This window comes from Anser cygnoides, chromosome 3 (assembly GCF_040182565.1).
Source record: "Anser cygnoides isolate HZ-2024a breed goose chromosome 3, Taihu_goose_T2T_genome, whole genome shotgun sequence".
Taxonomy (NCBI): domain Eukaryota; kingdom Metazoa; phylum Chordata; class Aves; order Anseriformes; family Anatidae; genus Anser; species Anser cygnoides.
The window spans coordinates 106,798,399-106,825,259 of record NC_089875.1 but is presented as its reverse complement, the minus strand read 5'-3'; the positions used below and the strand labels follow the sequence as shown (position 1 = coordinate 106,825,259).

Sequence of the window (26,861 nt, the reverse complement as noted above, 5' to 3'; positions counted from 1 at the left end):
GAGAAACACGGGCTGGTTTTAAAGCCCATAAAACATACAAAAAGCCAATAAAAGATTGCTCTTCAGACCTGCGACCAACACACTACCTTTTCTGTGAAGTGATCAATATGTTTTCAGATGCTCCAAGATTGAAATTGCATTAAAAAAAAAAAAGGGGTGCAATTTATAGTGACATTGCTAAAGAGGAAAGAGATGACAATCACAGAATGGTTGAGGGTGGGAGGGACTCCTTGGGATCATCCAGTCCAAGTGCCCTGCTCAGGTCAGCTACAGCAGGCTGTCCAAGACCATGTGCCTTTTGGATTTTGAGCATCTCCAAAGACGAAGCTCCACAACGCTCTGTGGGACACCTGCTGTTCCAGTGGTTCACCATCTTTGCTATATATGTTTTTTCTTACGCATAAATGGCTTTTCCTGTCTTTCATTTGTGCCCATTGCCTCTTATCCTGTCCCTAGACACCACACTAAGGATCTGGTTCTTTTCCAGGCTGCACAGTCCCAGTTCCCTCAGCCTCCCATCAGCAGATGCTTCATTCCATCATCTTCAAGGTCCTTCTTGGGACTTACTCCAGTACATCCATGTCTCCTTTTTATTGGAGAGCCCGGAACCGGACCCAGCACTCAGATATCTCACCAGTGCTGAGGAGCGTGGAAGGATAAAATCCCTTGACCTGCTGCCAATGCTCTGCAGAATGCTGTCAGTTATCTTTGCCAGAAGCGTACATCACTGGCTCACGTTCATTTTCACAGCATCTTGTTCACCAGGACCCCCAGGGCCTTCTCTGAAAAGCTGCTTTCCAGCCAGCTGGATGTATTTGTGCCTGGGGTTAATCCTCCCTAGGTGCAAGACTTGACGTTTCCCTTTGTTGGGCTTCAGGAGGTTCCTGTTGGCCCATTTCTCCAGCCTGTTGAGGTCCCTCCGAATGGCAGCACACCCACCTGGTGTATGAACCACTCCTCCCAGCTTTACATCGTCTGCAAACTTGCGGCAGGTGCACTGTGTCCCATCTGACCCATCATCTAGGTCATTAACGAAGGTTTTAAACAGTACTGGCCTCGGTATCAAGGCCTGGAGTACACCATCAGTGCCTGGCCTCCAGCTGGACTTCATGCCACTGACCAGAACTCTTCGTGCCCAACCTTTCAGTCAGTTTTCAATCCACCTTGGGGTCCCCTTAACTTCATCAGTTTGTCAATGAGGATGTTGTGGAGGACTGAGTCAAAAGCCTTGCTTAAGATAAAGAGCATCCACCAAGCCTTGTACCTGTCATCAAAGGTCATCAGGTTGGTCAGACCATTTCCCCTTTGTAAATCCATGCTGATTGCTCCTAGTCACCGTCTTGGACTTCTACGTTTGGAAATGGTTTCCAGGTTTATTTGCTCCATCACCTTCCATACTTACGCATTTAGTTATTTATCATTTTCCAAACTATTGACTACATGAAGGAAGCTCCCCCAATTTCTACTGAGATTTTCCTGTTAGAGGAGAATATAACTTACAGCCAGATTTTGGTAAGCTTGTTCATAGTCAGCTCAGCAGGACCTGGTGGAGTTTGCACAAGTATGGACTGAAAGATTTGACCCTCATTTCTTAACACTAACTCTTCTACTAAACACAGTATTGCGTGTCTTAATTCTTTAAATTTTAAATGGTTATTTGAATGTACCTGTTAAAGTGATAGCTTCCAGTTGTTCAGGCTACTTTACCCTTTTACATGTATAAGGGATGCATTTTCTGCTTGGTCTTGGCAGTTCTAACTCAGCAGAGCACTTTATCATGTATCGTATCTATCAAGTTAACTTCTGCTTAAGGTACTTTCCTTTAGTAGGAATGCTGCAGGAGTTTACACTTTGTACACAGATTCAAAACTTTCCTGAACAATACTGAATTCAGACTTCTGGGTTTTATAGACCAGGTTGAGAACAAAGCGATTGTGTTTACGACAACAGTAAGACTGAGATAATGCCTTTTCATCCAATCACTTGGTTTCACCTATTTTAACATAAGCTATGTGGCAATTGCTCAAATTTTATAGTTTTTGAATGATTGCCAAACGTTTCTATTAATTTTCTTAAATGAGCTCCCCCCAGACTGCAGTTAAGACTTCCTTAATTGCATTAATACTCGCTTAAGCAAACGAATAATTCTACTGTCACTATTACACATGCAACTTGGGTAACAGTTAGGAAGTTGTATCATGTTCATTATATTTTCTAAACAGTGTTAAAAAGTGGCTTAGACTTCTATGTGACAATCTTGCGAAACAAGAAAAACATGCATTACCAGGCTCCTGCAGAAGACCAGGTTCACATTACTTTCCATTCCTCTTAAAAAGCAGTTCTACATTGAATACCAAAACAATCCTGGAACAAAACCTGAATCATACGTAACTTCTCTTGAGTGTATCGGGAGAAAAATTAGAAGTCCCAGATAATTCAAATAAAAGCAGCGTGAGAGCAATATTCCTAATTAGATATAAAGGAAATGCATTTTCTCTTTGATGAAAAGCAGCTGAATTAGTAGCTTCTTAATAATATAGCACAGATGAAAATGAAGACACCACGAATTCAGTCATTTGAAGCACTCCCTTTCTCAAACATTAAACTATCACCAGTGAAGTTATCTGAGCAGTCTAATTTTACAAAGAGGTACTTTAAGGAACGTAACTCTTAATTTGAGGGTGCAAGGTAGGCACCTCTATCACTGTATACATGAGCTTTTCTCACTGTATCAGGCTAAGGAGACAGCTTTCCCGTCCTGGGCACTCGTGAATCATCCCTTCATCCTCACACCCAACACTGACTTTTGTTTCAAAGGTTTTAGAATCCAATCCAGGCTTTTGTTTGCAGTTTAGAGAAGTAAACCAAGTTATTTTTCAAAGTGGAGAGAAAATGGACTTTGCTTCATGATAACCTCTTTTTTTTTTTTTTTTAAGAACAAACACAAGTGGTGTAAAAAAATAAAAATGAACGCTGAGTACTATCATTTGGCTCATTTAAAAGGGTGTTAACAGACTAACTTAGCTGATGTGTGTTCATAAAGAGATGTAAACACAAGTGGGACATGCAGATCTAGGAAGGACACACTCATCCGCCGTAAAGACCAACCAAATCAATTGCTACTTTCCAGGGCTTAACCCCCTAAGCTCAAAAGCATTGATTGTAGTAATCGTGTTTCTACAACGCAGCGCTGAGTCATGACAACGCAGGATGGATTGAACGCTCCACTTCAGGAGCACGCAGTCGTCTCCTGACCTGTAAACTGCCAGTGTAAGCTGAATCAAAGAGGAGATCACATCTCAGCAAGATACATCGCAGCAAACAAAGGGCTGGAAGACTTGAAGGTAGAGGACTGGGGAGACTGTAGAGCATTTCTAGCCCTGAAGATTCTCACCTGGCACCATACACACACACTGTTTCATTCTGAAAGAGCTCTGAGTTCATGCAGTAAATCTCTTATGCTGCAAAATCTCGCTTACTGGGAGGGTTAAAGCAAACAGAACGCCCAAATTCCATGCAACAGGCACAGTAAGTGTTAGTACAATACTAAGAAAAAGCAAAATACTGCAGTCAAGCAGCCTCAAAAGTCACAGAATCACAGCATGGCTGAGGTTGGAAGGCACCTCTGGAGGTCACCTGGTCCAACCTACAGCAGGTTGCCCAGGACCACGTCCAGGTGGCTTTTGAAGACCTCCAAATTGATAAATGCTGATAAAATTTATCTAAGAGATACTCACTTTCTACCTAGCTATGCATCTCTCCCAGGAAAAACAAACATGATAAAACAAGTTGTGCCAAAAATCAACCAACAAATCCAGTAGGAAAGCAAGTTCCAGAGCTGGGGCCTCCTTCAAGTGAAAACACTCTGCCTCATGATTAAACCCCAAGGGAGGAGTCCTTGGACAGGAGGGGACAGCCTTAGATCATATGCCACACGTCCTCCAAGTACAACTTTCGCTTATCCAATCGCAAATTAAACAATTTTGCATTATACGTTTTCAGTTGTGCTTCTGTGCTAAATATTAGGACAACTCCCCTGTCCATCAGCATGTGGAGTTACTGAGCTCTCACTTTGTTTTGAGAACCTGGGAAACACTCGGCGTATAAAACCCAGTTACAAACCCTTGAGGGCACTTAATAATTTCAGGAAGACTGACAGAAAACCCTTTTAAAGTTATGCCACCTGATAGCCCTTTCAGGTGTTTCGCAAGCTGGAATTTCTTCAGGACTGATCAACAATGCTGACAGAGCCCATAACCTGTCTAGATCGGGTACAGAGGTTACTGAGAACTTTCCTTAACAGCTTTGTCTTTAAAATCTTTGTATCTTGTTCTCACACACGACAAATAAGTTAACATCAGGTCGTCTACAGAAAGTGGTACAAAAAAATTAGTACTACTTGAGAATACTTTTCTTTTTTTTTTCTCTCCCCTCAACTTTGTATAGGAGAGAAAATACACACTGCTCAGTCGGTAAAGAAGTGTCTAGAGTAAGATTTTCATTACGATATACACTCATTAGACTATTTAAATCAGTTGCCTTTATCTTTCCAAATTACATGAAATTTTTCACCTGTGCTAGAAAAGAGCCACCTGGTTTTCAGAAGTGTACGAGCCAAACTATTACCATGATAATCAGATCAGAGCAACGAGTAATTGTTTGGGGTGAGCCAAGATTGCAGCCTCTCCTACTTGTTTGGACAGTATCAGAATGTTGCTGATCAGCCAGCAGAAAACAGTGTACAACTGGCTGGCTTTCTAGCTTCATTTGCAGGCTCCAGAGCTTTTTGTTTTAAGTGTGGTCTGACTGACTCTCTCCTTAGCTCACCATATAGACCGTTTTCTCCTACGGGAGGAGAAACCAGCAGTACTTACATACTCACAGTTCTGTTTAGTTTATTGTCATTATGTTGTATCCCTTCTGAAAAGAATTAATTGTAGAGTTCTTTAAATCCTCCCTTTTATCTTTTTTTTTCCCCCCTACATACTCTCCTCCGGTACTTTTTCCCCAGCACAGTTCCCTTTCTCATCATCCCTTTACCTGTGAATTTCCAAACCCAGACTCCTTTCGTCCCATGCCTACCTGTTCTCTGAGAGTCTACCTTCAGCTGTTCAGCAGTGGACATCTTTTCTAGGAGCTTCTTCTAATGACCTTTCAATACTGAAATCTACTTCACTTTTTCATTATTGATCAAATTTTGAGTGTTGGAGAAGGGTTTTTTTGCAACACAATCCAGAAGTTGGTTCAATTCCTGCCTAAAGCAAAGCATGTCCATAAACCGGGAGATATTTATTGTAGAAGTAGTAAACCGAGTGGGTACCCTAATGCACATAAACATCTTTGAATGGAGCCTGCATTAAAACACACTGCCAGGAACTCTAAAACTAAGGTAAGATTAGGTACCACGTCAGCCCTGCAGAGCCTGGCTCGCTGTACTTCCTTCCGCTACTCAGCAGACTCAGCTCTATCTGCTAGTCTGCAGCACAAGCCTATCCTACCAGCCTGACGTGGGTTGAAGCCAGCTGTAGTGCACGCAGGTTACACAACAGAATCGACTGTAAAGACAACTGTATCAGCTGTAAAATGTACACCCAAGTTAGTACTTAATAGTGAATAAAATGACCTCATGACCCAATCGTTATGTACTAGAACCACAATGTGACTGGAAAGCCCAAACTCCTTGATTACTGAATAATTTCTTCTCCCATGACTTGGGTATTGCCCTCAACAATGTGGTGCTCTCCCACAACTCTATCAGTCTGGTTCCCTCCCATGCAAACGTGCATTAATAAACAAATGCTACCAATGTCTATTTTTAAAATCTCTTCCCCCCTCCCCTTGCCTAACCTCTATCTGCCTCTCAGCGACCACCATCCTACCTCCAACATCAGGAAACTACTGCAATAACTCTCACACACAAAAATTAAGGACAATTAAACACTGTGCATCATTATCAATAAAAACCTTCCCAAATAAGCAACCCTCTCACTAATACACATTTTTTCCCAGCTAGGTTAGCAGTCAAAACTACGGCAGTCAGCTCTGCTGCAGTTAGATTCTGTGCAGTCTTAACATGAAGTTTGCATGAATTGTTTTCCAGAGTATAGGGTATACACAAGGATGTAAAGGATGGGCATTGTGAGCACTGATACCACTGCTGGGCAGAAAAAAACATCCAGCCTCATGAGGTGCTAGCACATGTGAAAGCATGATGGGGAGAACCACTGCACGCTGCTCTTCCATCCCTTCCCAGCCACCACCAGAAACAGGTAAGCAGGGTCGATGAGTGCCGAATCTGCCTCGGTACCCCCGTTTTTATGTGGACTAAAGGAGCAGACACATTTCTTCAAACACTGATATCCATGAATCATATACAGATGCTGATGTAACAGCAAAGGGTGTGCCTGGAATTATTAAAGGGAACCAAGTGACAAGGACGAACAAAGGCAGGTGAAACTGCTACAACCTCACTCAAATACCTGCTGAGAAACAGGTAGCTCCTAAGAGTTCTTCCACTAGAAAAGACCAAGCACACGCTTGTCGCTTGGTCAACAGAAATTGCTGCTTCACGAGACTGCCATGGAGCAGAGAGGATAACTGTAAGGCTAAGACAGGATAATGGAATCAACCTCTGCATTGTTGAGACAGACAAACATGTTGCCCAAGTTATCTACTTGGCAACACATGGGCAGAGAAAAAAAAAAGGAAACCAAGATAACACTTGAAAATGATACAAGAAGTAACACTGGCACTCTCTCTGTTGCTCTCCTTTGATAACTGTCCTTCAAGATCTCATCTGAAACAGCTACTGCATCTTAAGATCCCAAATTACTCATGAACATTGATGCAGAGGAAGTGAGAAGGATCTTTGTATGGAGAAGATTCATTTTAGACAATGACTCTTTAAACAATGTTTATGCATCTTTGAGAGAAAAAAAAAATCTAGGTGTGCTAGGAGTATTTTGCTGCACTGCATTAAAACAGTTTTTATCAAGGAATACAAGATGGCATGTGGATGAGCCAGCAACCCACATGCAAAAGAAAAAGCTAACTGAGCATTCAGGACAAATGCACTCCTTTTCTGGAAGAAATATATATATTTGTATGTACGGGAGGCTTTTTAATATGCTACTTTCAGAGGAATACATCATATTCATTAGACGTTTCCCGGCTAAAGTGGTTTTTGAATAAATGAGTTTCAATATTATTAAACCAACAGAGACACGTGCTTGAGCGTTACCCACTTCATGCTCAAGTTACCTCTGAACGACAAATACCACTTCTCTAAAAAATGTAGTCTTTCTATAAATGGAGAAAGCAATCCAACGAGGAGCTGATCTGTCATAATGTATTGAAATGAAGGAGTTTGGGAACAAATTTTATTGAATTTCATAAATATTTTGGTAGGTTTGTTTTCTTTCTTCATTAAGTAATGCTTTAAGACAGGTATGGACAAGCTAGAGTTTCTGTTACACAACAGCAAGCTCCCATGATAAACTTGATTACAATAACCCTTTCAGCAGTGAACTTCCTCCTCAGCTTTTTTTTTTTTTTAAATAAAAGCCTCACCCTTGCTTCTTTTCATTCTGCACTATTTTTTTTATCCTGAACAAGTACTACATGCACCTGCTAAAATGCAAAAAAGAAAGAAAGAAAGAAAGAAAGAAAGAAAGAAAGAAAGAAAGAAAGAAAGAAAAAGAAAGAAAGAAAAAGAAAGAAAGAAAAAGAAAGAAAGACACCCCCAACCAACTAGAGATTACAAGGTATCACAAAACCCCGGCAGACCAAAGCAGGAATTGCTGCTTGTTTTGGAAAGCAAAAGCAGCATTACTGATTAGCAGAATTTGTATGGCTGGAATTTTATACCTCTTAGAAGATTTTTTAAAATAAACAAGAACGACTGGCTGCTGTGTTCGTTTGAATTCTTTACAGAGTTACCACTAAAACAAGAAAGTCGCAGGGCAATTAGGCTCATTCAAATTTTAGTCAGGAGAAGAGAGATCTTCACAAAAATTACACACCAGACCAAATGTGATTTTATGAAAGGACCTCAATAAATAGAGGAACCCAGCTACAAGCAAGCTCGGTAGATCACTTCCCAGGGAAGCAGAAAGCTGTTGGCATTGCAGTCTGAATGCTCTGGCAGAAAACTGAACCAACGCTTTGACCTGTATTCCTGAGTCAATTCATCGATTTAGTCAGCAACTAGCAGTCTGAATCAGACCCAAACTAAAATACAAATGCACAACCCACCAAAACCTGGGCTGTGAGACAATCCCAGGGGCAGCGGTTTCCCCTAAAATGCACGATGACTCAGAGATGTGGGCATCAGCCAGGATCAGATTACAAAGCGATACAGGACCCTTTTGAAAAGGCAGCATAGAAAAGAAAAAAGAATTAAATAAGGTGACAACCTTACAGTATTTAGGAAATCTTCAGGTTTGCTCATGACAGTACCACAAACCCACCCTGTTGCTTCGGGCAAGTCTCTTTGTCCCAGTTTCCCAGCTGTCAGGGAGCAGCAGCGCTCCATTTCTCCCAGCCCAGCCTAAACGGAGCGGCCGCGTGATGGGCATCGGGAGGAGAAAAAGAAGCCCACGTTCTGCAACCGTGCTGGCTCGATGTGGCGTGCACCAAAGCAAGCCCTAACTCCCACGTTAGATGAAGAAAAGGAAAGACATATACTGAGCAGCTCATTACCTTCCGCATATTAAACTGCGACGCTATCTGGTAGAAACAATAAGAGATTAAACGATTAGTGACTACACCCTCACACACTTAGACATCGGCCTCAGCTAAAAGCAAATTCATTCCAGTAATTCCTAAATTCTGTACGTTTAACCTTAAAACCTTAGTCATGCTTGGGCACTGGGACAGGTTCCCCAGGGCAGTGGTCACAGCACTGAGCCTGACAGAGTTCAAGAAGTGTTTGGACAACGCTCTCAGACATAGGGTCTGATTTTGGGGTGGTCCTGCATGGAGCCAGAAGTTGGACTTGATCCTTGTGGGTCCCTTCCAACTCAGGATATTCTATGAATTTAAAGACATGAAAAGAAGACAGTATTAACTCAATATATTCACAAATCCAAGACCTGTGCTTGTATTTAGGGCCAAAAAGAAAAGAACCAAAGGCTGTTTAGAACTATTACTGGTAAAGTGCAAAAATCCCTAACTTGCTGTCTCCCACACGACCCAGTATTCACTCTTACTTGGCTTTTCACATTTCTCCTTTTAGCGCACTTCCAGGCCAGACTTCTTGCAAGTGTTCCCTTCCTCCTAGCATGGGGACTGTCGATCCTACTCATCAATAAGAAATCTTATATTCCAAGCATTGTATTTAAACAAGCAATTCCTTTAGTTACTCCACCAAAACAAACGTCATCACAAAATAAATGCATGCAAAAGCTTGTTTCAAAAAGCAAAGCTCTTGTTCAAGAAAGCTAAAGTTTTCCTTGCTTAGGGTTCTTTGCCATAGGTTAGCAATATCCCTTTTAAAAAAGGATTTTGCGTACTTCTACCGTTTAATCATTCCTCAACATATTTGTAGTTGAATAAAACTGAACCCAGATTTCTCAATCTGAAACTTTAAAGACGAGCATTAAGTTCACCTAACTTAAAGGCTTGAACTATAACGTAGAAGAAAAGTTGGTGAGATACTGAGTTAATGAAAAATGAAGTTTTACCATCTTAAAAAAGTCTCCCCAGAACACAAAACCCACGAACTGAAACCGTAACTGAAATTCCAGAACAACAAAATCAGCTGCACCTCATTGAGCCCAAAAGATCTTTTTAGCCTTGCATCCAGCAGCAAGCAAGAGAGATGAGTGGGGAGGAATTTAGGAACGAAGCAAGCCACAATGACACTTTCCCAAATATTTGTCCAGCTTCGCACAGTTTGTGGCTGAGACAGCAGTGAGATCTCTGCACTTTTTAGTTCCATATGCCTTTTTTTTGTGTGTGTGTGTGTGGCCTCTGTCCAGTCATTACCTGACCCCTCTTAACACTCAGACCAACCGATGGCAAGAAGTTCCACCAACTGCCCACAAGACACACGAATTATTTCCTGCTGTCGTATTGCGAACCAACAGGCTAGTAAGCTTCATCTGACACCTCCCAGTTCTTGTATTGGAACAGACATCGACCATTTGCCTCCTAAACAAGTAAACTATCATCACAGCTTCCTCTTAGTCAACTCTTCTTTAGCTCGAAAGATAAATAGATATGTTTAATTGTTTCTTGTAGGAAACCTGTCCGGATATTTGATTGTCCTTGTTGTCACTCTGCGTACCCTTTAGAGAGGGCAAGCAAACAAACAAACAAAACAAACAAACCAACCAACCAACACAACACAACACAACCAGAATTGCACAGATTTCTTAAGTATGAGTGCCTGATGGATTTATACGTGAACAAAGTTCTGTTCTCCGTTCCTTTACTGGAAATCAGGAGCTGTTCGAAAATAATTCTAACGTAGCTGCAACATCTGCATGTTTGAAAACAGCATCACAAAGGGATTATAGAAACCTGCATAAATAACATCGTGCAGGTATTTACATTAAGGTTGGTACATGAATATAACAGCATTGATCATACCAGCTTTCAGAGAACATGACAAATTTTCTACTTAAAAAAAATCACCTCCTATTTAACAAACTTAATTGCACGAGCTTATCTGTTGTTTGACTTACACCTCGTGGGTGTACTCAGACACAAAGAAGGCACTGGTGGAAAAAGTATATCTGTGTATTTTAATAGCAGCTCATGGGTCACTGAATTATAATCTTTTAAAAATCATACTAAAAACTGAAGTATAGCGCTCACATACTGTAATGCTTACCCACTGTAATGATGCCATACAAAAATACAAAGCCTGCATTGTAAAAGTCTTTCAAGATCTTCTCCTTCCCACTCAATGTCTTCACTTACTACTCTTTTCCAAATAGAAAATATTTTAGTCATCTGTTGGACAGGATGAAAATCTGAGAAATTTAAAGCCATATTTGCTCCATCTACATTCTCAAAACTAAAGCTGAGAGGTTATGTATTTCAGTAGATGCAGAAGAGAGCAAGTTTCTTGCAAAAAATCTGGTCAAGAGGGTAGCATTTTTTTCAAGACATTCAAAGCTGTTCATAACAGAGCATTAAGAATTTTATCAAGGAGAAGAGAACAAAAGTGAAAAACAAGAAGGAATAAAAGGATGAAGACAAAGGATCCTGTATGTATGCTTACACGCTTGGATTTTTTATTTAGAGTTATCATTCTTTAAAACATACTTCTGCAAGTGTAGGTAGTGTGTACGTGCATCAGTGACAGGCAATTTACTTTTTCTATGTGGTTTACTCACAAACAATGGTCAGCAGATCATTTTATTTTAAAAACCACCTTCAGCATAGAAATTAGCTGAAACTTACCAGCATGCTCATTTAATAGATTAATTTCAGAATGGTAATGTCAATTTAGGGAATGAATGCATGGCTGTCACCAAATCAAATTAGCAATACCAAACCCACGGTATAAACCCTCTCTTCACAAGAACTTCAGTAGAGTGACCTCATGCAATGCTCAGAATACAGAGGAATTTCACTCCTCCTTAGACGGTGGGACAAAAAAACATAAAGCCCTAAAACAGTGATTCACTTCTTCTGCCCCTCCTAGAAGAGTACTATAATTAGGAGACCAAATCCACACCCACAACTGAAGAAACACGAGCACTTAAGAAACACTGTCAAGTTTATAAACTTCTATTAACATACCCAAACTCTGTAATGAAGCAAATGCTAATCCTTCTGCTTTTAAGATGATGAAATTATAGATCCAGAAATAGCATCTTTGATATAAAACAATCCCAAAACATGAAATACCATTTGCTGTAGTAAAGCACTCAGCTATATTGCATCCAGCTTAGGGTACAACCCAACGAACAACTCAAGCAAACCTAAAGGAGGAATTAGCCTGAAGAGCACGATGAATACCCACAGTTTTAGTACCACGAAAAACAATCGCCATGAGATTTCTAAGGATCTTCAGTGGCCAATATTATGACTCCATATACTCATATAAGCTCACGCCACCGCTACAGAGTTTACCCAGAATATCTAGCCCCTGGCTCTAAGCACTGAGACGGGCAGGTCCGAGCAGCCAGCTCTGCAGCCATCCTGATTAACAGAGGCCTCGCAGACATCAGGCTGTGCCCTGTGCACCTCGTGGCCTGAGCACAGCCCTCACTCCTTCCTGCCCGGCAATACTGCTCATCCCTTTTGTTAGGTGGGAAGGTACACATTTTCTTCCTGTATTCAAAAGGACAATGAAAAATAACGTAAGCTTTGTTCTCGGTGCAAGTGGGAAGACCTACGTACGTGAATGAGAGCAGCACGCCAGCTCCACGAGCTTGCCCAGTCCTGAAGGAGAAGTGCTGAGTGAAGGTGAGGAGAGAGGCATCAATACTCTAGGAACAGTCCCTCTTCTTGACTGTGCAACCTACTCAAGTATCTAGGTCCTATCTGTCTATGTTCAGGCATTTCAAACCCAGTAACACATTTTATCAATGGGATATGCTCCCAGTTGCATAAAAGAAAACAGAAGGAACTCAAAGTACCTAACAAGAAAATGCAAACAAGTGTTTCCATCATTAATAAGCCAAGCAATATACTTGATACATAAGTAATAAATATTATCTATGTGTTATTCAGTGCTGCAAATTCAAAGCACTTGTTTTCAAGAAACCCATAACGCTGACACTATTTCTGTTCAGAACGTACCTGTATTATTCAACCAACCCTAACAGCATATATTACATAACCCCCGACGCTTTAGAACAATCTGGCAGAGATTATTAGAAATGAATGAGGACTGAACGCCAAATTACCTCCAAAATTGAGCCATTAGGCTTGAAACCTGAAGACTATAGCCAAGTCCTGGTTTTGGTTGTATACAACAGGTAATCTTCAAAATATTGAGCAATCTTCTTTTCTTTATCCATGAGAAATCCTCCGATGCTACATTTTCCTCCAGGCTACCTGACAATTCTTCTGCCCCCAACATTCACAAGGAAATCAAAACCAGGAGGCGTCTTAAACTTCTTAAACTTGCCAGTTAAATTTACAAAACAAAATTGCTTTTACTATGCTTGAACAACGCTGAGTTGATTCAAATACATTTTTGTGGCACGTCCCCATTTAATTTAAACCAGTCCTTACTAAGCAGCTAAGTTATTAGACGGTGACAAGGCAAAAAAATGTTTATGGTTCACAAGCATTATTAATAACTGTACTCCAAGTGTAACTGCCTATAACCACAAGAATTAGAAACGGGGGCAAAATCTGAGGTTCATCCAACTTTGGTTTAACATCTGCTGCCATGGTAAAGCTCAGTAATATTTAACCACGCTGTAACACAAAGGATTACTGTTATAGGACCACTGTGAACCTGGAAGAGAAGGGGTCCAGCCTTGGGTAGCAGCAGGATATAAATCCTAAATTTAAACCTTGTTCTCAAGTATGGTAGTAAAATATACAAAAAATCCCTGGCTCCCAGACATAAAAGCAGGTGCTTTAGATCTCTCAAAATACCATCTTGGTCAGTCACTAATACTCCTAGACAGTTACTGCTTTTTATTTTAGGATAGCAGAACAAAAGGAGAACACAACCAGAGGACCACAACTAGGCAGAACTGACTGCGCAGTACTCAGGGACAATCTCCTGGATAAAAGAGGAAAGGAACAGCTCCATAGCTGCTCTGCAACGAAACAGAAGTAAAGGCAGCTAAGCAGCAAGGAAAGTACAAAACAACAACAAAAGAACCTTCACTTGCAATGCCACAGGTAAGTCATGAAACAAATAAGAAGAAAAAAATCAAGCTTCTTCTGTAGCTGGAAGAAGAACATGAATCCATCTCGATCAAATGATATGTAAGGAAGAGAAAATTTATGTCTGCAAAAAAGTACAGCAGTATCTGATAAAATTAAGCGCTTTTCAAAGGATAGGATCAGAAAATTTACACACAAGAAGCTTCAAGGAAATAACTAAGGCGCTCTCTGAAACACAAATGCTGTTTTTTAAATAATCCTAAGAAATTCTAAAGATCAAAGGACTCTCAGCATTAGTATTTAAAAAAATGTAAAAGGGGAGATTCAGGAACTCTAGAATTATTAGCTTGGCATGGATCCTGAAGAAAATAGTACAGTGACAATGGGAAAAATGGAAGCTAAAAATATCTTGTCAGTCAAGCAGCCTTCACAAGGTCATAAGAGGAGAGAGCCGATTGAAGCTCCAGCTTCAATCCACAGGAGCTGCTGCTCTGAAAAGACATTTTTCTTCTTTCTGGAATAGCTCACAGATATAAGGAGGCCAAAATCAAACACCACCAACACCACAAACAGAAAACCACACACACACACACACACAACTCAATGGAGAACTCATTATGGTACTCCGAACTCAAAAATATCCTCTCCACTGGAAAACGAAGCATGCAGAACTAGCGATCAACAAAAAAACTATCCTTAATAACACAGAAAATCTTGGCAAATTAATCTCAGAAATCAGAGCTCTAAAATCATCAGGAGAAGTGAGATTTGATTGAAGCTGACATAGAAAGATGGGGGGCAGAAGGATTAGTGACATATGGATACTAAAGTGCTGCTAAGAATAAAATTAGGGGGAAAAGGAGGTAAAGAGAAACCGAAGAACAAAAAGGAAATATAAACTGTAGAAGACCTTAAAAGAAGAAAACAAAGAATTAAGAGTTTCTTGACAGTGTAGAGAAGAGATCATCTGCCAGTGTTTAAAGCAAGCCTCTCACTCCTAAATAAAAGAGGAAGAATGTAACAATAACCACTAGAGAGGGTATGTGTGCGTGCATGAGTGCAAGGTATACACTCCTTCAACTCCAAAAAAATAAAAATTAAAAAATCCAAAGCATCATACAGAATAAAATGCTCTGCACTAAAGAAGCACGTTCTGAGAAGAGCTGAAGAGTTTTCCATCCCACTTGAGAAATACACTATGGTACCTACTTGCACACCCAGCACTGGTTACCTTAAGGAAAAGGAAGGCCCTGGATGAATTACAACTTTTCTTAGGGCACCAAATATATGTATTGCTTTTCAAGCTCTTCCTTTTCCTATCAAAGCCAACATCTGATGATAATGGAGTATGAATTAAAATTTTTATTGAACTGAACACAATGGAGAACTGCCCAGAATTACCGGTCTAATGACACAGACAAATCCAGACATCATTTAATGTTGAATGATGAGCTGTTAACCACGAAAGAAAGAGGGTATCAGGGAGAAGAAAGAGACAACAAAAGGCCTTTCAGTGAGGCTGAAAAATAAGAAAGGAAAAATGAAAGATGAAACTATACAAATATAGAAAAACACTGTACAAATGAAGAAAAACACTTACTGGACTGAAAGATACATAAAAAAAAGGAAAAAAGCTGGTACAGACAAGTCATATCAATTCAGTGTAATACAGGAAGCAATGGTAAAGGTGGGAGAAAATCCCATGAGTTTTGTGATGATTCTCCCCCTGTCCACTGCTGCTTTCTGAAGAACACAACATACTGCTGCCACTTTGCCAGGACGCATTCACAAATTTTGCATAGGCAAAGGTAAGGAAGATGCTAACATCCATCTCACCTAGGAGTTTAGAAAGAATTTCTGTATCATGGGGACCTGAAGATTATCAATAAGAATTATTTATGGATTGAGACAATAAGGGATGGAAGTAGAAAGATTTTTCTGTCTATAATTCACCTAAATAGTGCCTCTGTTAACAAAGCTAACTTGGCAGTAGGATGTGTAAAGTACAATAATGCATACTAAGACAACCAAAAAATAGCCTGGGTATTTATGTTCACATGTTACAAGGTCAAACCTGCCTAAATAAATTTATTATAACAGGCAACAATACTCAGAAAATCATTTAAAAAAAAGACATAAGAACAAAATTAAATCCTAAATCAAAAAAAAAGGAACTAATTTAAAGATAGAGGTTCCTAGACTACAAGGTGTATCAACACCATCCTGTAAACAGCAAAGTATTCCATGGCCCCCTCAGGAAAGGTTTCCAGCAGACAGAATCGTGCAGCTACCTCAGTCTCGGGGGCCGGGAAGAGAAAGGCTCTCACAGGGAAGCCATTCCATCACCACACTCCAGGGCAGAACCGGTAGGAAGGGGAATGAGGTAACCGCCTATTCCTTCCATCTTCAAGGGTGGGCAACTCTGAGCAGAACTCATCAAACACCCACTGAGCTCGATGTTCTCCTAGCACCCCACCCCTCAGAAAAAAAAAAAAAAAAAAAAAAAAAAAGGACTTTTTCTTACTAGGGTTAGGAAGAAAGGAGTTATTATAATGGTGGCGGAGAGATTGAAGGCAGGGAACCTCACTGAGGTCACGCGTCTGGCCCCCCGCCAAGTCCAGCTACTTGCGCATCTAGAGCGAAGACCATTCCAGGAGCTCTTCGGAACAACAGGATCTGAAAGATATTTATGAGACTACACCTATCCTGTTCCACACAGCACATACTCCAAAATGACGTGTTTGTTATCTCCAATACTTTGGTAAATCGAGTTGCCCAACAGCCATGGGAGTGACCTGCTTACCTATAGGTTTGTGTGTGCGTCAAGAACATGAGAATCAAAACCAAAAATTATTTCTGGACGCACGCATGCACGAGATCTACAAGGCGTTAAGAGTAAAATACGCCAAAGACTAATGATTTTTTACAAATGAAAGCTAAAGGTAAACTTGAGACAGCAAAGCAGAAGCACCTTTAAGGTACAAACAAAAGGATTACACAAAAGTTAATATGGTATGCAGACCCTGAGTCAGAAATGTAAGGAAAAACAGACCTCCGGCAAGGACAAGGTGTTGCTAGCTCAAGAGAAAACAGATGCTTGTGATCAGTTTTATATAAGGATACGGATTAAACTCCTAAAAGCAAAATAGAGGGGGTGTATCTTTGGGACGTATCCCTACTCCAAGCAGAAATGGAAGAAGGAATGTGTGTGGAGATGCACTGGAGGACAGATCCTATCGATAACAACCTGAAATCAAATTAGCCACACAACTTCATACATACTACTGCTAATTTACAAACCAGCTGTAAGTCTTACACTAGCAGGCTTTTAAACAAACATATTCTCTGCAACAAGAAGGAAACAAAGACGGTATCTACCTAAAAGAGAAAAGATGACTGCTCAAAGATGTGTTAATTATTGGCATATGCCTTAAGATCAGCAGCAATTTAGTATAGTGAAACAAATTGTAAATAGGAAGAAAAAACCTTCATCTCCTGCACAGAAAAAACAACAACAAAAAACATGAGTATTGTATTCTTTCTTGATGCAGAAGAAAGTTTTTATCACAGGGATAAGAGCACATGGACTCTGCTTTACCAAAACGCAGTTTTGCAGCATAAGATAAATATTAGCTTTTCTTTTATTGTTTTGGGAACTCAGAATTTGTTAATTAAGCAGGAGCTTCCTGCTACTGCCGCTGTTAGCCCCATGAACCCTCCAATCGTACATTGAGGCAAAACCCATTTATCAGATGCTAACTTGTAACATACAGATGATTGTAATAGAGTAAGGGGTAAATAGGATGTCTAATCAAGTGAAGGCGTACAAAGGCGAGCCTTGGAAAGATGCACGTATATGGAATATGGATAAACAACTCATTTCCCATTTTACACAAAGCTCTTCAGTAAAGTACTGCTATCTGTCCTGAGTACTACCTCTCAAGCGTTTAATCTCCAGCTAGACCTGGCAAATCTATCTCACAGTTATGCATCACAATGAATATAATATGGAGATATGGAGAGGCAGAGGCTCCATTTCACTCTCTCTCGTTTTTTTTGTTTTGTTTTTTGTTTTAAATGAGGCAATTACACCCAGAGCTCTACACACAGGGATGCCAAACCCAGTAACCTTTGTAGCAGGTATTTTAAATAAAGCTCAGTACGGACAGAATGACAAATTATGCCCTTCTTATTAGCTGTTCCATTACTAGATCACGAAGGACTCTTCTGCCACCCCAAGGCATACTGCACTACCCCAACCATGGCATGCTGGAGGTTAGAAGGGACCTCTGGAGATGATCGAGTCCAATGCCACTGCTCAAGGCCAGGCCAACTACAGCAGCTTGCTCTGGACCGTCTCCAGTCAGGTTTTGAGCATCTCCAAAGATGCAGGCTCCACAATGGTCTTTGGCAGCCTGGTCCAGTTTTCAGTCACCCTTACACTAAAAAAAAAAACCATAAATCTTATGTTTAAATGGAAGTTCCTGTATTTCAGATAATGCCCATTGAGTCTTGTCCTTTCACTGGGCACCACGGAGAAGAGTCTCACTCCATCCCCTCTCCTTCCGATCAGGTGTTCACACACTCAACTATACACCCCTGAGCCTCTTCTCCTAGGGGATAAAAATCCCAACTCCCTCAACTTCTCCTTGTATGACAGATGCTGCATCCTCTAATCTCCTCCAACTGCTAGATTGAAAGCAGGACAGCAGAAAACCAGCAGTGATAGAGACTCCATGCCTGTATTACACATAGCACTGAAATCCATCAGCTGGAAAGCCTGAGACCAGTCACGTTCCATGCATGCAAAATAATAATACTGAATGACCTACGGTTAAAAAAATGTTTTGTGTACATACACACACCACTACACAGATAGAAAGTAGATGTGACTCACCTCGTCGTATTTGTTGCATTTATTTTTTCTAAAGCTACGATAACTTCAACCTTGTACAAGTTCAGCATATTTTGCGTATCTGGGAAATCGTTACTGAAAAAAGATTTTTAAGCTACTGAGAGTGTCTATATGTAAGGTGAGCCTTATCAAGTTCAGATTCATCTACACTTAACTGATAAAATAATACTTAGTACGACTTTCTTCTTGATTAAAATTTGTGTTGCATCAAGTTAGCACAAGACACAAACAGTAAAAATTGGTTAAAAGAGAATAAAAGGACATAATGAATAGTCTTGTCAGATGTCTAGATTTTTTTTAAATGTCTGCAGTTTACATTCACCAGACTTGAAGCAAAACAAATAATGACATTAAAGCACCTTGACTTGCCTGGTTGGTAATGATCACAATCTGATAAAAAGTTTTTTTGAAGATAATTGCCTATAGAATATTATATACAGAACACCAAGGAGAAAAGAATGCAGGCTGTGTTTGCAGAACAGAGTATTACACAATCCGACTTACTGCTCCGGGACAATCACCTTGTCTCTTGAATGTCTCAAAACTCAGATGTCAAAACTGGATGCAGTAAGCTACTGGTGATCTCAGTGCTGCAACGAGCAGAAAGATCAGTTCTGAAACGTGAGATGTAGGGAACAGATTGAAGGTTGTCGGTTTTGTTTGGTTTGTTACTGTTGGCTTTGTTTGTTTTTGCAATTCTTAGCTCAGTGATATCGTCAAAAATGTTAAACCTAAACAAACCCGTGGATGCGTTACTAAAGGAGCATTTAAGGTAGAGTAGGGAGCAGATATTCCTAGAAAGAGAAATCCACTACAACATTACAGTAGCTGGAAAACAAGCTGTACGATATCAAGCTTAGAGAATTTATGCCTCTTAATGAAAACAAAGGTTATGAAATGACTTGATTAGTAGGCATATCCACTCGTACTGGCGGAAAAGGCAGGGGGAAAGCAAGTATCAATATCAGAGACAAGGAAGATTTTCTGTGTCACGCACAGGCCACCAATTCAGCTTTTAAATCGGATGTAATTTACTGTAAGTTAAATAGAACATTACAGTAGATAATATCACTCATGATGAATCTTTAAATCAAAAATCAAATGAAGTTAACTTTTTTTTCCCCTAGTTTGTGAAAAAATTAAAATATTTATATGTTATGCATGTGTTTCAGACAGAGTGTGAAGTGGCTATACTCCCTCTTCTATATACAAAAGGTGAAATAAGATTAAATCGACCAGCTTGTGGGTCTCAAGTTGTGACGTCCAGCTCCATGCCAAGCCATTACACAACCAGCGGTGGAGGCGCGCTATGGAGGGACAGCAGAATACTGCAAACCTACAGTTCTGGGAGAAAGCAAGCTAACAGGGACTGATGAAATCAGCCGCAGGACTGGCGTCAGATACGCCAGGCCGGAAACAGCTCCATCCCAAAAATAAACAGCAGGTCTTTGAAGGGCAATTGTCATCTTCCCTCTGTACACCAGATCTCCCACTCTGAGACGTAGTACAAGTTCTAGGGTCACAATTTGTCTGAACATTTCACTTGTATTTTGTAGCATCACGATTTTTGTTTGTTTGTACTTTGACCAGACTAAATTAAAAACAAAGTTCTATGTAACCATTTTGAGAGGTTATATAACATCTCTAAAGGATGGAGACAAAGAAGGACAGAGAGATTGAGAAGTAAGATTTAAAAAAAAAAAAAAAAAGGTTTACAACCACAATTCAACCTGATGAATCTTTTCTATTATGGAAAGGTCTAAGAGAAAGATTCTACAGACTAGCTTCTGAACAACCCCTGACCTGTTGAATAAAGCTACATGCTGGAGAACAGTAACATACATACATACAGCAGCAGCATCACTGAGGACCTTGGCTACAAACACCTTCCAGCAGATGAAAACCTAGCTTTTCCTGTCAGCAGAATTGCTGCTTTCTGTGCTTGAAAGCTAAGCTTTTATTTGCACGCCTCAAAAATCCATAATTAACTTTTTTTTTTCTTCTGGAACACAAATACCAGTGGGCAACCATCAGCAGAATACATAATAATCCTAAATAAGGGACAATTTATATTTTACTCAAGCCTGTCTATCGCCTTGCAGCCTCCAGAAGGTCAGTAATCCCCTCATGCAGATTTTAGGTTTGATATATTTCAACCAGTACAGCAAGAAACAGAACAAAAGATGGTATCTAAACAATACTGAGCAAAAATAATTCTTCTAATTTTACATAAATAAGTTAAAGAGACACGATATTATATTGCCCTTAGATATGAAACCAAATCCTATTTCTGAATGTTCCAAGTGCAGTTCTGAATACCTTTTTCTCCGTAAGTACTTACTGATTTTGTTTTAACTTAGGTAATCAGCCTAATAAGACTGGCTAAAGATCAAAGCACTCAGAGTCACTGATTGCACTGCTTTCTGCACAGTCTCCAATAATGTGAAACATGAACTCTACAAAGTAGGAATAGATTTCATCAATTTATTAGTACATTTAACTAAAAAAGCCACCAAAAAAAACTTTTTTTTTTTTTTAAATCTAAAATTTTAAGGAAAAAATTACCTCGACACAAAAGATCTTAAGATCAAGGCCATATAATTTCATCTTCTCTGGAAAATCCTGATAAACGTTCAAATATGGAATGTGACCTTCAACAACAAACCTGCATAAAAAAAAAAGACGGCCAAATCAAAATAGTATTTAGTATGACAAAAGCACATTTATTCTAAAATTAATCCACAAATCAATTTCTGATTTTAAGTAACATCATCTTTATGCTGCCTAAGCAATTCTATCTGAAGCCCCACACTCCTAAATGCTCCACTGTATGAAAACCAGTTCAATCATTTAACAGGCCTTTAAGTTCAAGCTCAGATATGACTGACAAATGACAATGTTACGGCAATAAGCTTACAATCAACACGCCTGCATACAAGTTTGTTCTGCACATGCTTCAGCTACTGCATTTTTGAAAATGCTTTAAGCCTCCTTCAAGTGTTATGGAAGCTTTCTTTCAAAATTCTAAGGCTTTAAGTAAATTTTCCAAATTGGAGATTAAACACTTTCTGCTGGAGGAGGTGAGAGTGACAAAACATGGTAAGAGGGACGTCGCAGAATTACGCACATGTACACAGAAGTGCAACTCAGTTAATTACTTTCTGTAGTCTGATTAAGAAAAAGTATTACTTTAGTATGAATTGAAATTATTTTGTACATTCACAAAATACAAAATCATTTATTTTGCATTTGCACTGAAATAATTCATCTTTCTTTAAAAGCTGGCTTTGATAAACAGTTTACAACAATATTTTGGATTTTTTTTTTTTTAATTTTTACTTATTTAATACATCTATCTGATGGGATTTAACAACAGCTACCAGTAAAAAGCCACCAGCATACAAAACCCCTGCTCTTATCCAACATTTTAGTGGGCTTTTACACCAGGCAAAGCAAGCACTGGAGAAGCATGGACCTTTGCAGAGGAACAGGCACTATCCTCATGCCAGATGCCTGTTAGTGGTCTCCCATAGGACTGAGTTAGAGCTGCCTTCCTGGCTCTTCCTCTCCAGAACGATTTTGTTCAAGTCGTAATTCAAACCGGAATGAGTTAACACTTCAAGCAGACCAGATCCTTTTCTTTAAATAATATTAGAGTTTCGAAAACAATTTTCTCTCCTGCCTGCTGTGTCTTCTGCACAACATCCCTCTGATCTTGCCAGGCTGACCAGCTGTGCCTTAGCCTACAAACTCTGCAAGCCCCTCGTGGGTTCCTCCGGTGCTTGCCAAGCTGGGCTTTGCTCCTGCTCCTGGCGCAGGGCAGTCCCTAAAGGCTTCAGCCCTAGTCAGACCCAACCCACGGGCAGACAGACCAGGTTCTGCAGAGCACAGCAATCTCTTGCTGCCAAACAAAATGCGTCTGAAGAAAAAAAACACAACAACAACAAACAAGAACGAGGCAGAACAATGTCTTCGCTGATGATTCAGCTCTTTCCTCAGCCTGTTGCAGCGCACAGACTCACCGCTCCTTCTCCAGCACTGCACCTCCATCACCACTTGCCGCGTATCACAGGGTATGTGCGCGGAAACTGACTAAAATTCTATTTAAAGGCTAGTTACTGTGAGAAAAGATTATGGTTAAATCCCCTTTTTTAAGCATTTTTAACTGAATATTGAATTAGAAAAATGAATTTAAAGCAATATTAAAATGATAAGCGCCTCTCAATCAAAGCTGTTTCTCAGTTAGAATAAACCCAGCGTTTATAAGGAGTTCTGAAAAACTACAGCAATCTGAACAACCACACTGCCTAATACTTCCTACTTTAAAGCTCTGCTTATTGGTCTCTTAAATGAAAAGATAAGGGTCATAGGACAAGATCCTTTCTTTATCAAATTATGCGATGTACATTTTGCTAATTTTCTTTTTTTTTTTTAGAAACAACCTGTGCAAATAGTACTTCTGCATCCCAAATGGAAACGTGCGCTAGTCCGCATGTTTGCTGGGTTGTCATCAAACCCAGCATCAGCTGCTCGTCCCTACCACCCTGCCGGATCTGATGAGCAGCTTGCAGGACAGCTCCTTGCTCACTTTAGTCAAGGTCAGCAGCAACGAGTTGAAGAACTGAAATCTGAGGCATGGCTTCACAGAATGGACTGAGACAACCCAAAAGCTCAGTGTAACTAGCTGTACTTCTCTCCTCCTGGTCTGGCCGCGTGCTCCTGTTGCTTATCATCCTCTTCCACAAATTTAACTCACAACAACAGGCAAAGAGAAACTTTGCTGCAAGAAAAAGAAACTCTACTGCGAGAAAAAGAAAAGCTGTGTGTGTATTTCCTGCCTTCTAACAAACTAAGGCTCATGGGTGGCTTCAAAAAGTACTAGAACTGGCAGAGGGAAGGGGATACATCACAAAGCCAGGAGCAGGGAGGGGAAGCACGACCTTCCCCTTTCAGCAACAGCGTCCCATTACTGGCTCAGCTGAACACAAGCTTTGATGGACCCTTGGGAAGGAGCAATCACACAATTAGCTGTCAGATCTGAAGAGGCAGCACCAAGAAATTGAGAGCGGCAGCCTCCTGAGCCAGCACAGCAGCAGCTGGAAGAGGACAAACAATCAAGGCCGTCGGGTGTGGTGCAGTTATGATTGCAGGCGAACCACCCTAACAGCTTGCTGCCTCCAAAATGGGAAATCCCACCCTCCCTTCTGTCCTCTGCATCACAGTCCTGTCTCCTCCCTGCTGACAAAAGCACTTGTGTGACTTCTCAGACAGGGGATTAGATTGAAAACTGGGCTTTTGTTTTCCAGGGTTTGATTTCAACCAGATAGACTTCCAGACTCAGCTGACTGCACGAATGTTATTGCCAGCACGAGGTGGAAAGGGACAGCCGTGCAGCAAACTACGCTGCACTAAAATGTCCAGTGAAGCCTTCTCATGCAAAATCAGAAATTAGTTTTCTGATCTCCTTTCAACTAATACACCGTAAGGTGGGTGAGTGCTAGCACCCAGGGCAAGAGAAAAGGCAGAAATATTTACCAGAAGCACATCCTTACTTTGCAATGGACAAGTGATGTCTACAAACACGGTGGGGTATTTTTTGTTTGTTTAAAAATTTAATCAGAGAATCATTTAGGTTGGAAAAGACCTCTAAGATCATCTGGTCCAAATTTAACTTATCATATCAAAGCACTGCAACTGTGTAAAAAACAATGACATCTTTCCTGAATTTGCCTGAAATTACTGTCTCTATGCAAAAAAAAAGTGCTCTTCTCTCAGGTAAAGAGTAGTTTTTATGTTCTAAAAATACATGAAACAGCATAAATACCCTGTTATGAATACAATGTACTGATGATTCAGGATGTTAGAACTTACTCCAAAAGCCCAGATCTGGAATAGCACTTGAGAACAGTTTCTACTGTCTGCTCTTCTTCCAAACCTGTCATTTCACAGCCAGGCGATCCGAACACTTGTAGGACTACGTTGTATCAGTGAAGCGCTTGAAAACCTGAATGGCGCACACACACAGTAGGCAGTCCGTGCTCTTGTAATTACAGCAGCAGCATGCATTAGTCAGGCCTAAGTGTGAAAGAAAATCCTACGTCCTCTGCATACTACGAGGAAATGATGCATCTGTTAAAGCCACACAGCAATGCCACAAACTGATTACAAGTTTAGTCTTGCCAGCGTAGCTCGGTGTAACCTCATTTGAAAGGCATTATTTCGCAGCCTCCCCAAGTCTAGCATCCTGATTTCTTTTTTTCCACAGACCCACAATTTTATTAATTCTTTAGATAAATAAAATACCACGTATCGAGCACTGTGAGATTATTCGCAATGGAAAAGGATTTAATTTGTTACAGACTAGACGAGAAGGCTGTTAAAATGTTATTTTTAAATCAAAATGTGCCTTTCGGAGGAGGTAATTGTAGTGTTTTTCTGTTAAGTGTGTCAAGCAGCAAGGAGGAGTATATTTTTGGTGCCGTAAATCCTTTAAAAACTGGCAGATTGCCCTAGCATGGTGCCTAAGCATGTGTCACAAGGGAGGAGCGGGAGTCAGCTGACTTCAAGGTGGGGAGAAAACCAAACTGAGGACGAAACAAGGCAGAACTTTTAAGCACTGCTGTAATTCAGATGGTTTAAATAACACAATTTGCCTATAAAGATTTAAAAGGCAGTGCTGAAATCTTTCATGTTTTTCTCTGCATAGTTTTCATCTCTGGTCTGTTGCTATTTTGATCTGCGTATCCTACTGCATGCAAAAATGTTAACATTGTCTGATTTTTTGAACTTAAATATTCAGAAGTGAGAAAACAGGAGCCTTATGGTAGTTCATGCAGTTGAGAATTCTTTCCCCTTCTTCATCAAACTTGTGAAAGACAAAGACCTTAAGGGTAGGGAGGGAAGCATGATAATGTAATTACAGCCTTATACAAGTATCGTATCATTGTAAAACTTTGCAATACAAATGGCATTCTTTCAAGCATCACTTTTTGCATTTAATTCAGTCGCATGTTCAGTGCATTTAAAGTCATTGCCCACTAGATTCATGCACTTATGAGAGTATTAAACCCATACGTTGTACCTAAATTAAGTGATGCATTCTCTTTCAAATCATCTTATTTCAATTTCCAATTATTAATTTCTGATTACGGCTCTCTGCTGTATTTGATATCTGTTTTTTTTTTCTCTCCTTTTCCAGATTTTTGCTGCTTACACATTTCCTTTAAATCCTTTCAAGCACTTATGCTGAGCTCTGAAGGATCTCAGTACAAAGGATGTTTCTCCAGGTTCTGCACCAGTTGCTTGGATCTCTCCTGCAGTCCCCAACTTCTGATGCGCCAAACACAACAATACACCATTAATATGCAATCAACAGTCCACCCAAGTACTGCCTTTTTTTTCGTTCCCTTTTTTCTACTTTAAAACAAAGGAATGAAAGAAAAAAAAAAAAGACAGTATCATACTAAGTCAGGAACTTGTGAGGACGTATTTGCCTAGTATGACCCCACATGCTTTCCAGAAAGTTTCCAAGGTAGGAAGAACGGACCCAAGAATAGATATTTGATTTTTATCTCCGAACAGGATTTGCTAAGCAATAATTCTTTATTACTGTGCATCGTATGCTCCATCCTAGTAACTGTAATTTACTACTTGGATTTTTGCCATATACGTGCATTATCAGACAGCATTTTTGTATTCATTTTCTAATCATCGATAAAAAAAATAGAGTAGGCTACAGTAGTACTGACTCCTGCAGAATGTCCTTAGGGAAATACTAGTCAGTAATAAACTTGTTTATTGAAAGCCACTTTTGATTTCTACTATTTCTTAATCTACTCAGTATTTACTTCTGTATTGCAGTTCGAATTCGGAACACTGTGGCATTTTGCTGAACATTTTACAAGCATCTTTTATGCAACAGCATACCTAGCTATGCAAATACGCAACAGTTTGTGTGGTTATCACTGATGAAGGCAACAGCCATCCCCTAAAGTTAAATCAAAGGATTAGATATCGTTTAACATAGAAATAATTTAGCCAGTATTAACTACTACATTTAAGACACAGAAACATCTCCTTTCTAAAAAAGACTCAGAGAAGAGCGTTCTTCTTGTACTTCACTCTTAGAAAGTTTGTACAA

General features: G+C 40.0%; 1 protein-coding gene across 3 annotated transcripts in view; it reads right to left on the bottom strand.

The window, feature by feature from the left end:
• TAF1B (TATA-box binding protein associated factor, RNA polymerase I subunit B) overlaps positions 1 to 26,861 on the bottom strand; it is a 50,308-nt gene that overhangs the window by 13,926 nt on the left and 9,521 nt on the right. For 2 of the 3 annotated variants that reach the window (XM_048071277.2, XM_048071278.2), the window contains exon 8: positions 21,287 to 21,386. In XM_048071277.2, coding sequence (XP_047927234.2) covers positions 21,287 to 21,386 — 100 coding nt within the window. Of the gene's footprint in view, positions 1 to 21,286; positions 21,387 to 24,592; positions 24,726 to 26,861 lie in introns of all 3 variants that reach the window. The other variant, XM_048071281.2, reaches the window with a different exon arrangement.